Source organism: Ochotona curzoniae, unplaced genomic scaffold, assembly GCF_017591425.1.
Source record: "Ochotona curzoniae isolate NIBS_2020 unplaced genomic scaffold, NIBS_Ocur_1.0 scaffold_3223, whole genome shotgun sequence".
NCBI lineage: Eukaryota > Metazoa > Chordata > Mammalia > Lagomorpha > Ochotonidae > Ochotona > Ochotona curzoniae.
Genome location: NW_024467108.1, coordinates 12,875,980 through 12,889,282, shown reverse-complemented (window position 1 = coordinate 12,889,282; position 13,303 = coordinate 12,875,980). Strand labels below are relative to the sequence as shown.

The 13,303-nt window shown below is 35.3% G+C and overlaps 1 protein-coding gene across 1 annotated transcript in view; it reads left to right on the top strand.

The window, feature by feature from the left end:
• Nucleotides 1-13,303, top strand: part of DLG2 (discs large MAGUK scaffold protein 2) — a 1,763,217-nt gene that overhangs the window by 192,012 nt on the left and 1,557,902 nt on the right. Inside the window, exon 4 of the mRNA XM_040964332.1 lies at nt 11,533-11,678. Coding sequence (XP_040820266.1) covers nt 11,533-11,678 — 146 coding nt within the window. The remainder of the gene's footprint in view (nt 1-11,532; nt 11,679-13,303) is intronic.

The window sequence follows — 13,303 nt, the reverse complement described above, 5'->3', positions numbered from 1 at the left end:
ATTTATTAGTTTTAATTGGAATATATTGGCTTATGCTTTTAGATTTATTTCCTTTGCAAATTTGGTCCTGTTTTATTTGTATAGAAACCACATACACAATTGTTTGAACTCATTTTCTAAAATATGGAACAGTATCATGAAAAAAAGATGTATTTAATTATTTGAAAGGCAGTATTACATACAGCAAGGAGGAGATATGCAGGGAGAGGACTTCCATCTGCTGGTTTACTTCCTACATGACTACAATGGCCAGGGCTTGTTAGACTAAAGCCAGCAGCTGCAGCTTCTTCTGGATCTCCCTCATGAGTTCAGGGGCCCAAGTACTTGGGCCATCTTCCATTGCTTCCAAAGGTGCATGAACATGGAATTAGCTTAGAAATGGAACAGCTAGAACCTGAACTACATGGTGCCCGCATAGGATACTAGCATTGCAGGTGGCAGCTTTATCACTATGTCATAATGCCAGCCCCTGTTAGAACATTCTTCTATAATTTGATATTTTGCCAGCATGAGACTTGTTTTCTGCTTCATTATTCTTTTTTATTTTAAAGTGGATACATGCTTTATTCATTTTAATTGCTTGGCAATTATATGTCTTTTGAAAGATTATAAGGTTATCAAAAGCAGAAACCTTCCATGTTAATATGATAATTACTGACTCCAACCTCAAATACCTAACACAATGCATATACAGTCATTCAATAAATATTGACTGAGAATCTTTAACTCCAGGCACTAGTCTAGCCTGTGGTAATGGAGAAATGAATTTAACTGTCAAGTTCCTTACACTCATGGTACTTGAATTCTAGTTGAGGTGAGAAGATAGACAATAAATAAAAGCATATGGAAATATAATAAATGCTGAATATTCATGATAAAGAATTAGTAAATAAATCATTTCTGTCTTCAACATTCTGATGGTTGTATTGAGATAAGCATTCACCCCTATGTTCTCAAATTCATTGACTACTTTGCACTCCTTATCTTTTTTAAAAAAAAGTGTTTTATACTGATACCTTTAAAAAATGTTGTGTTATATAAAGTTGTTGGATAGTGAGCCTCTTTACTGTGTATTTCTTTGAAATGTAGATTTTACTATTTTTGCCAAGGTGTTTTTTTCTTGTTTCCTTTTATTAATTTCAAACTTTGTGTTTGGTCTTTTCATGGAGACTATAAACCCATTGAGAAAAGGATCTATATCTTCTGCTTTGCTACTTTGCTTGTAAAAAACATAATGAGTGTTTAACAATGAAATAATTTCTGCCCCAGTGTCTGTAAATTTTAAATGGTGTTCCTTTGAAATGTGGAATTCCCAAAATCTGACCCAGCAGCAGGATCAAATGAGGCTAACACATGGCTGCTCTTTCCTTGATTTAATTACAACAACTTTATTTGTTTACCTGGGTTTTCCTAATTCATTTGGTATTGTCTAAGATATTTGGCTGGAAAAAGTGTCTTATTTCAATTTTCCACAAAAAACTAGTTTTGAAAAACATGAACAAAATAATTTACATGCCATTTTATTATGTCTTGGAAGCTGATAGATACATACTTGATGGATATGTAACCTGTTACTATCTGGTCAAAAAGAGGCAATAATTTTTAACCCTATTAACAATAGTAAATGAAAACAAAATTGCAGAATTTCATACTTCAGTTGGTCCTGGATTTTGCCCTGGCAATTATACAATTTTTATTTGAGGAATCTGGGATCAGAATGGTTATATTGTCTTTGCAAGGCCAGATAGTTCATGGAAACTGGGCCTATACCTCAGATCTCCGAATTGTTTTACTACTTCCCATGCTGCCTATGTAAATGTACAATTTCTGATTTTAATATCCATTTTGATACATGGTGCTATGTTTAATAGAAGCTACAGAGATTAAAATGTGACATTGTGATATTGGCATCAAACAGATGTTGGGAATACAGCATACTAGATAGGGCTTTATAACTGTTTAGTTGTAGAGACCAAAATGTTTACATATATGTTCCCATATTCTTTCTTTTATTGTCTAGCAATTAATATCATTGTTTTCTGTGGTCAAAATTAACAAAGAAAAGTGGAGAAACAAGTATATAATAAGATGCTAGAAATAACATGAATTTGGGTAGTTAGAAATTCAGAGGTTGGAAAACATATTTGAGCATTGATAATTCAAAACCAACCATAAACATACTTTCTAAAGCCTAGGTCTTTGCCTTCTCTTTGTTCAATTTACCCTAAGTAACAAGACTATTGTACAAATTCATATGGAAGGAAAGAAAGCTATTGTACAAACTCATGCAGACTCATGAATCCTGCATAAAATGTCATTGTAGCTAGAAAACAAGATTTAACTCAGGGTGTTTGTTGAGAACAGGCTCTAGAACACACGAACACACACACACACACACACACACACACACATTTATATATGGATTAGGCTGACATGCCTTTGTGTAGTTTTACTTTTGTGTATTTCAATTTTCTTATCTGTGTAATGGAAATAACATCAGAACCTATCTTACTGGAAATTGTAATGCTTATGTGAAAATATTTATATAGTGGAATTATATATATATTATATATATTATATATATGGAATTAAATATATATGGAATGATATATATTTAGCATATATAGTGTTTATTATGTGTAGCATGGTGAGAGTTTAATAAAGTTTTACTGTAAATTTTAAAATATTTTTTAAAATACATATTTAAAAATGAAAAAGCATTATTATGGCCATTACAGTTAGTATAGCTATTGTTGCCAGTCACTAGGTTATTCTGTTACACTTTTACTGGCCATGCATCCAAGTATTATCTCTAACACTATGGCAAACATGCTACTCTGTTTTGACTTCTATTCCTCATACTATATCAATGAATTCATTTTCTGCTTTATAAAAATTCTAAAGTGAAAAGATTCTATTGATTTACCTTATCACCACTTTTGTAGGTAGTTTTTATACTAGATTACTTCATAGCCTCTTGTTCAGTAATAATGTTGAGTTGAGATATTTGGTAATCATCAAGCCAGGCTGAAATAGCTAACATGTAAGATATTCTTTAAAAGTCAGATGTAAGCATAATGGGCATTCTAATGTTTGCTGAAAGAGGTGACTTATCTCATACATTCCTCTTTGCTTGACTAGTACAGGGAATGTAGGAAAAAAAGAAGTGAAATGACAACACTCTAAGAATTATTACTTTGCTTAAATGAGTCAAATATATATTATTAGTTTAAATGATACCACTATTGATGAAATTGGGCAGAAAAGAAAAATATGATTCGGAATCAACTAACAGACCAAGTGGTCATGAAATGGTAAGTCTATATTGGTGAAATATTGGTAAAATCTGTTGTGGTTTCTGACTAACTGTGATTACCTAAAGACATGTAGAGTCAACCTTTTAGAACTTTATTTATTGACTTTGACATAATGTGAATATAGGTAGCTGTGCAGTTAGTTTGAGAGATTTCTTCCCATGACAGTCTGACCTCATATACTCTCAAGATGACTTTGTGCTGAATATTGCCACACTACCTTTTGTAATAATTCTTTTACGCTAACAAAAGAAAAGAACATAGTAACATTGAGAGGACAGATAATGATTCAATTTTATATGACAGGAAAGGATGAATGTTTTGTGTGTATCACATCATCCAAAGCTAAGTCCTAAAGCTCCAGCTGGAAATATTATGACAGCTGCTTCTTGTTATGTATCTTTTAGGGATAATATTCTGATGTGCTTAGCGTCTACCTATGTGGTGACTTTTTAGAGGCTCATTCTTAGGCTTCTAGATTCAGGATGAGATATAAATGTAGTGAAAAGCTTGGTTTGTAAACCAGGAGATTCAAAATCTGTTTCAGTCATTAATAGCGAGAATTTTTTCTTTAAACTATCTTAACTTGCTATATAGATTTTACCTCTTTACAGGCAGGGACTTGATTTTCAGCCTTCTCAGACTCATAGGAACATTGTCTTTTTCATGTTGACACATTTAACCTTTTAGTTCCAGAACATGCTATATAATTTTGTTTCGTCTTTTGTACTACATATACCTTTTGCTTTATACATCAATTCAATTATCTATTTCCTCATTTCGCATTTCTTGTGAAATAGTTTTCTTGTTGATGTTGATAAAAAATTTACTAACATGAGGTTTATTCTTAAAATTTTGAGAGTCATGTACAGAATAGAATAGTATCATGCCTACTTATGCACTTTCATCTCTTACACTGTTTATTATTTTTTAAAGGTCTTTGATATGCTTTCTTGTCATACAGGGTGTTGTACATTCTCAATCCCTTCCATTTTCTCTTCTTTTTAAAGACTTATTTATTTTTATTGGAATTTACAGATTTCCAAAGAGAAGGAGAGATAGAGAAAAAGATCTGTCCGCTGGTTCACTCCCCAAATGACTGCAGTGGTTGGAGCTGAACCTATCTGAAACCAGGAGCCAAGAGATTATTCAGGGTTTCCCACACAGGTGAAGGGTCCCAAGGCTTTGGGTCATTCTTGACTGCTTTCCTCGGCCACAAGCATGGATCTGTCACAGACATGGAACAGCCAGGCCACAAACCAGTGCCCATATGCAATCCTGGTGTGTTCATGGGGAGGATTTAGCCACTGAACTGTTGCACCAACCCTATCCCTTCCACTTGCCTACTCCAAACTCCCATGTCTGAAAATATCTACTGCTATTATGTTATGCTTTAGAAGTTCTATCTCCTTTGGAAAACAAACTTTCGGAAGTGGGCTTTCTATAATTTATTGTTATGGCACTTTACACACATAGCTAGGTATTCACTGAAACTATAATAACTTGATCAAACTATTGCATATGTCCAAAAATATTTATTCTGGACAACATTAAGGTACGTGGGACTTCAGGCATAGGGCAAAGTGCTACTTTTCATGTTCCATCTCTCTATTAATTGAATCCCTTTCAGATTGACTTTAAGGGTCTCCCCATGGTTTTCCTATCTTTTTGTGCTTTGATTTCTTGTTTGTTCCACCAGTACCAGCCTATAATTTCTTCTTCAGTGATTCCATTTACTGCATTCCCAAGGATCTTGTAAGATAGTAATCACATTTCTGGATCTAAACATCTTTGAAATCTCATCCATATCCTTCAGATATTGTAGAGTGAAAATATATAAAACTGACAAGCCTTTCTCTGTCAAACCTATGACAGCATACATTCAATGTGACTGTGCTAGTAAAAATGTTGTTTCTTTGCTCCAAGTAACAAATACCTCTTCCCAGGAAGGAAATTGCAGGAGTTTAGAGATTTATCCCTCTTAGCTTGGTAAGTGTCCTTTTTCTCTGATGGACTGTTAGTTTTTATGAGACCTTGTCTTATGTGCTGTTGCATCTGAGTACCAAGCACATAATATATGTCCAGTAAGTATTTGCTGAAGAAACAAATGAATGAATGAAATGATGGAATGCTAGATCAGTAATTATTATCATGTGACATAAAGCATACTATGATATATATTATATTTGTATATAGAAATAAAGAAAATGAATGCATGCTTTATAATTTAATAAATTCTGAAACATTGAACAAGATTATAAGCTACATTGATAAGCCACTGGCAAGCTCTATACTCTGGGTTTTTAATGTAAAGTTCTTGTATGGCTGTGAACAGGATCTATTAAAAAATAAATTTTGGACCCTTAGATTTTTGTATCAGGAGCTCTAGTGATAGAGTCTGGTACTCTGCTATTTAACAAGCTACTTGGGTGATTTTTGTGCTTGATAAAATCTGACAACCACTGCTTATTATGAGGGATAAAAATGGGCATGACTTGGCCTTTAACTTTGTAGAGCTCACATGAAACAAAATAAAGTATATACACTACTGACATATTGCCATAACAGTCATGAAATAAATGCAAAATACAAAGGCAATAAAGAGGAGATGAGGGAGAATTGGGTTTTATTGAAAATGACTTCAGGGAGAAAAAAAAAAACAGAAAAACCTTTGAGCTGGAACAACTGAGTCATGGTCCATAAAGCATTCTAGATGAAAAGAAAAACCAAGCAAACAAGCAAAATCCCTGTAAACCCAGATCAAAACAAAGAAAATCTGACACTCTGAACATAAAAAGCAGTTGTAGCAGTTAAGACCACAGATTTTAGAATAAGACATGCCTAGTTTGTTTCCTAGCTGCAAGTGGTTGAGAGCTATGCAAAGTGGAAAAACCTCTTAAGCCCTTCCCTGAATTTCTCCTTTTGTAAATGAGAAGAATATGGTCTCTGAACCAGAGTTATTGGGAATAATAAATTAGATAATGTGTTTGCAATGCTTAACTTGCCATGGTAAAAGCTTCATTCATGGTAATTCATAAAATGAAACCTACTAATTCACATTGTCCTTACTTAGTTGGCCTGTCCTGTTGTTTGTAGCCAAGTTACATTGTCACAGTTGCTCTATATAGATGGTAAACAGAGTCTCTCACAACCACTGCTAGGCTATCTCTTTTGCACAGATCTTCTAACCCTGCGTATCCATGACAGAAGCCTCCTGGCCCATCGCACATGCACAGTTATTTTCACTTCAAGCTTGCAGACTATCTGTTTTGGTTCCAACTACTTATGTCTGTGTCGGATTACCTCTCTTTTATGTTGCCTTCACTATGTCAGATTTTGTAACTGTGTTTCAAAACCACCTCTACAGTTGAATGGCTTCCTTATCTTGGTTGTTCCCTGGTGTTCTGTCCCAGGCCACTATCTTAAAACATCTCCATTACCACAATAGACGTTTCTCTGTTTTACCATATGGCTTGGGACAAAACTGCAGGAAGGGAATTAAAAGTATGGAAAAAGGAAAGTATGAGGAAAAGCTCAGTGATGAATTTTTCAATAATGCAGAAATAAATAATCATTCTTTTCAAAGATTGTTAGTGATTTTGTCAGCATGTTATTTGTATATCCGTGAATTGGCAGAATGGACTTCAAGTCTGATTATGGATTTGCTGTGGTTTTCTAGTAGTGTCAAAATTATTGTACAACATCCAGCAATTAAGGGAAGAAAATAGAACTTTCTGTCATACTTGCATACTACTAGGGTTTCAATAGTTATAGCATCATAAAAACGCCGTCTATAAATTGAGTTTCTTACTATCACTTCCAAAGAAAAAGCAAAAATCTTTTAAAGCCAATATGAGATTAAGCTGGTGATAGCTTAAATATGTAGTGCAGCATGTTTTTCTAAGCCACTGTTTTGCATTTTGACATAAAATTTTAATATAAACAAACTCTTTACATATGGGGGAAGATTGGGAAGAGGGATGGTAGATGACATACTTAATGAGTATAGAATTAACTTTTCTATAGTTCAATTAGTATATTTTAATAAATTAAATGATATAATATAAGCTTAGTAGAATATAATAGATACAATTATTGCTGTACTATGACATATGTAAAATAATTAACTTTATAGTTAATAAAACTTGATATTATTATAAATTTAATCATTTATCTCTGAATAAAAATGTAATTCTTTATGATGGAAATTATATAGAAATTATAATAAAGTTTATCAAATTATGATTATATGTACATATTATGTAACATGTTATGAGAATTTTATTAGGTATAATATTGTCTATAATAAAAAATGATCTTCTAAATAATTTTAATTGCCAGTGTATATGAGCAGTGTTCTTTTCGAGGTTAGTCATAAGTGGTTATTTCTTGGACATATTCCAAATGAAATGGTTACACATTTACATATATTAGTTCCTTCAGAGGAGTGGAATTTGATATTTTTCTCTAGTGGCAGTTGGTATTAAGTTTTCTAATCTGTCAGAGATACCATTCATTGCATGGTACATAAAATAAAGTATTAATTATGGCATTTTTTGAATAGAGGTCTATAAAGTCTTATGATTTGAAACTGTTTGCAAAAGTCAGACAAAAAGAAGAAGAAAGTGAAAAATGGTAATCCCAAATAAAACAGCTAGGTATTTTGCAAAATTGCAATGAGTCCCTCTATACCACATTTGAGGAACTGAGATAGACAGTGTATTTTGCATGCTGGAAATAGAACTTCATTTTCTTACTTAAAATGTGTCTCTGTAGATAATGTCTCCCTATAGACTGCATGCTATTTTGACATGCTTTCAGTTGTTTAATTGGATTGATCATAAAATTACATAAAATCCCCATGAAGCAGAATGTTAAGTAAAACCATAGATACATACTGATGAATTTTTCCATAAAGTTTGGTGTCTTACAATATGCCTAACTTGCTATCTTCTGCTCTTCTGCTGATTATATTCTGTTAAAATTCACAGATTTTTTCAGGGGAAAATGTTACAATAATATTACATAACTAATTATTTAATGAAACTTCTATGTCTTGACGTATATAAAGCAAATCTGAAAAGTCAATAAAGTCATTTGTAGCAACTTCTTTTAACATTCCGTTGTCTCCATGATTAACTTTTCTTACAGTCTGTAGGTACCTCTCAACAGAAACATCTTTGCCTTCCTTGGCATTTGTCAAGTAAGAAAACACAGTTCCTGAAGTCCAAATTCTCATTCTGTTAGATCTTGTGCTTAAGGAGAGAGAAAGAGAGAGGCAAAAAATAGCTAAAGCTAGGCACTGTGTCGTTTAGATAAGTTAACATATTTTTGGTACCAGGACTTGGAAAGTTTCTGAAAGAGTTCCTGATGTTTGCTTTTCTTTCCATCTGGTGATTTGAAGAATTTTCTGAATGGTATTATAGTCATGAATTTTACAACGAAAAATATAATTATTTTCACATTGATTTAATTCAGTTGACTTCTAATATTTTAATATTCTATTATTTTTTTAATTGTCGCAAAGAGTGTTGAGGTCAGTGGTAAGCTGAATTCTAATACTCATGTTTTAGCCAAGCATGGTAGCCTACCAGCTAAAGTCCTCACCTTGAACGCTCCAGGATCCCAAGTGGGTGCCAGTTCAAATCCAGGCAGCCACACTTGCCGTTCAGTTCTCTGCTTATGGCCTGGGAAAACAGTCAAGGACAGCCTAAAGCTTTGGGACTGTGCACCTGCATGGGAGACCTGGAGGAAGTTCCTGGTTCCTGGCTTTGGATCTCTGCAGTACTGGCCATTGTGGTCACTTGGGGAATGAATCTCAGACAGAGGATATTCCTTTCTGTCTCTCCTCCTCTTTGTATATCTGACTTTGCAATAAAAATAAATGAATCTTTAATAAAAAGATGGTTGGTGACATAAATGATGTTTTCTAAGTATGATGACCCCACATGTGGTGGGTAAATAACAAATCAAATGTATTTCCTAGCTTCTTTCTTCCATGATAAGTAGCAATATATAATGACAGATTACACTGTGTTTAAGATGTTCAGTGGAAGAGGAAGATATTAATGAAAATGGAATTTAAAATTAGACTCATAGAATATTATATATAGTTACTTGTATTTCCAAGATTCATAGGATTTACTTAGTAAATCTTTGCAAGATAAATAGCAATAAATAACATTTGCATATATCAGATAATTGATGTGTATGTCAGATAATTGAAAATAGTAGATAGCAGATATGGAATAAAACACACCTGGTGGTGATATGAGAGTGTAAATGCTGATAGAAGATGGCTGATTTGCATTAACATTATCTGGAGTGTTTATTTCATGCTTGCTTTTGAGGAAATTGATGTGTAACACTTATTCATTAAGGAGATCTTTTTAAAAGTTGCTTTATAGGTTGTATTTTGAAAAACCTTATTTGTGGCACAGAAGTACTCTGTTGATTCATGCACCTCTTCCTGTATTTCTATTACTTCCATCTCAGTGAGCTGAGTAACAGTTTGCTGCGTACTTTTTAAGTATTAATTCTCTGTTATTGCTGCAAGCATCTGGACTCTCAACTCTAAAAAAAAAAAATGACTCTTCTCTAAATGTGTTTTATGTTTAGGTTTCCAACAATTCAATGAGAGCTCCTGTGTATAGATATAGTTCAAGGATGACACATTAATAAAAAATTATAGCTGGCATTTGCTGAGCATGTTCTACATCGCTGATCAACTGCATGAAGTACTTATGTGTGTGAATTTTATAGGTGAAATGACTGAGGTTTAGAGAAGTTGAGTAAGGCATATGCTGTGGCCTAGCCTGGTCAGTCCTGCATCTCATATGGCTCTTGGACACTCTCATGGGTTCTGTTGCTTATCTTTGGGCACTACTACTAGACATGGCCCTAAAGCATGTCGACAGATGCTGCTGTCTTACCAGCCTGGCCTGCCTTTAGCTCTGGCTCTCATGCTCATCTCTGGGAGCTATGGTCCAGCAAGGGCATTCACATTGTTCCCCTACCAGGCCTACTCACAGCCCCAGATTTTGTGCCTGTGGTCCAGCCTGACATGACTTACACTCAGGAGTGGACTTGGGTGCTTAGTTTAGCTAGTCAACTTCCATTCTGGCTCACTCTCATGCCAGTGGGTGTGGCAGCCTATCTCAGTCTGGACTAATCTAAGTCACCCAGCCCAAGTGCCAGGTGATAGGTGCTGCAGCCCTTCCCAGACTTGTCTGCCCCTAATTCCAACATTTATGCTCACCGGTGAAAGCAGTGGCCCAGCAGAGGACTCCCCAAAGTTCCGCTACAAGCCCTGCTCCCAGCTTTGGGTCTTGATTGTGCCAGGGAGTACTGCAACTTAGTCTGAGATGGCTCACGCTAGTCTTGGAATTTGCCAGCAGGTGTGGTACCCTGGTTTATCCCAGCCTGTCCTCCAGTCCCAACTCTCTTTGTGGTAGAGCAACCTAGCCCAGTCTGGCCCACTCCTAGCCCTAACCCTCACGTAAACTGGCAGGTGATGTGGCCTAACTAGCTTGGTCTGTGCGCTGTCATGGCTCTGGCTTATGTTAGTGTGTGCTCGGGCTGACCCAGTCTGTCCTATCCCCAGATGCAACCTACATGTATGCTGAGAGGTGCTGCAGCCTTACCCAAGGTCTCATACTTACTCAAGGTCTCATAGCACAAAACTCACAAAGTCTATTTAGGTGCAAAGCATGTTTTTGGTACATGCAGTTTTTGGGTGCTTTCCTAACCTTTTTAGTATCTTAATAGATAAACAAACAATTCTGTTACCAGGGGTTTGAGACTATATAATTCTGTTAGATTTCATACTGTAAGAAAGTATGTCAAACTCTGGATGTTTCTGAGTCACTCTAACCCCTGTCCAGGAAGAGCTCATGCATGTTTTTCACAAAGCTTAATAGCTCATTCCTTTTTATTGTTAATATTTCATTATATCAACTCACTATATTCACTTAAGAACATCTTAGCTGCTTCCAGCTTTTTACAATTATGAATAAAGCTGCTCTAGAAGTTATTATGTAGGCAAAGGCAAATTTTTAGAATTTCTTTTCTTATTGTTTCACTTTGGGATATGTGCTTATGCTATTTTTTTAATCAGCAATATTTTTCCTATGCACATGTATTTCTTGCTTCTATATGCAGAAGCTATTTATGAGGTGGTATATGACATTGTGATTTTCTCCTTATATTCTCTTTACAGATATTCAAGAATTTTATGAGGTGACATTGTTAAATTCTCAGAAAAGCTGTGAACAGAAGATAGAAGAGGCCAATAAAATTGCTAAGAAATGGGAGAAGACATCACTTTTTGCTCCCTGCCATGATAATCTTCAAAGATATCCAGAGGTATATTTTTGAAGCTTCTAAAGTAATTGAATAATATCAGGATTTATTTATGTCAGTAAAGATGCAGTGGCAGTAATAGTAGAAGTGGTATACCTATTTGCTATTGAAGAGCAATAAGAGCTATGTGATTTTTGTGATTTTGCCAAAAGATGCAAACAATCCTGGGATGGAAATCATTCTTCCCATGAGAACGGATTATGACTGCCATAGCTTATCTTTGTACTTGTTTAAGGAGTTATGTTTTTTTCTTGACATGTCCTGTGTACAAAGAGTAGTGGAGGATTCCCATTAATACTTATGATTATAGTTTTACATTGCATTACTGCATTTTCTACCTTTTCCTATATGTTAATTTTTAGTTAGCATTTAACAAATTTAATGTGATTTGTAGATGCAATTCTAAGAGCATAATCACATTCCTTCTCTCCCATTGTTCCTTCTTTTCTCCTTTTTAACTTTTGAGATAATATGAATGAGGTTTATACTGTAGTAAGCAGTTTAATACTTCACCACTTAAAAATTTAGCAAGTAATGGGCCCAGTGCAGTAGCCTATAGGCTAAAGTCTTCATTATGCATTCACCAGGATCCTATATTGGCACTAGTTGCAGTCCTAGTTGCCCAGGCTTCCCATCCAACTCCTTGCTTGTAGCCTTTGGAAGCAGTCGAAGGTGGCCAAAAGACTTGGAACCCTGTACCCTACATGGTAGACCCAGAGAGGCTCCTGGCCCCTGGCTTCGGATCAGCTCATCTCTGGCTGTTGCAGCCACTTGGGGAGTGAATCATTGGACAGAAGATCTTCCTCTCTGTCTCTCCTCCTCTCTGTACCTGACTTTCCAATAAAAAAAAAAATCTTGAGGGGCCCGGCGCGGTGGCGCAGTGGTTAAGGTCCTCGCCTTGCATGCCCGGGATCCCATATGGGCGCCGGTTCTATCCCTGCAGCCCCGCTTCCCTTCCAGCTCCCTGCCTGTGGCCTGGGAAAGCAGTCGAGGACAGCCCAAAGCTTTGGGACCCTGCACCCGCGTGGGATACCCGGAAGAGGCTCCTGGCTTCGGATCGGCATAGCATCGGCTGTTGCGCTCAGTTGGGGAGTGAATCATCGGATGGAAGATCTTCCTCTCTGTCTCTCCTCTCTGTATATCTGCCTTTCCAATAAAAAAATAATAAAAATAAATCTTAAAAAAAAATCTTGAAAAAGAAAAAGAGTTTAGCAAGTAAAAAACAAAAAGATTTTTAGTGTGAATACTGATAAAAACTATAAACAGTAATTGAATATAAAATGACCAGTTCACTCATATAAAATAAAATGTAAACTAATCACAGATTATTAAAACCTTAGTAGTACAGCACTTGTAACTAATGGTTTGACAAAGCTATAAAAGAAAGTTTTATAAAACTATGTTTGCAGTGTTATCAATACACATGAAGAACTGTCCTGTGTTAAAACATCTTAAAAGAAGCATCTTCTCTGTGCTTAAATTATTTTATATTTTTAAAGATTTATTTACTTTTATTGGAAAGTCAGATATATAGAGAGAGGAGGAGAGACAGAGAGAAAAATCTTCCATACAATGATTCACTTCCCAAGTTAACGCAACGGTCAGAGCTGAGCCAATCCGAAGCCAGG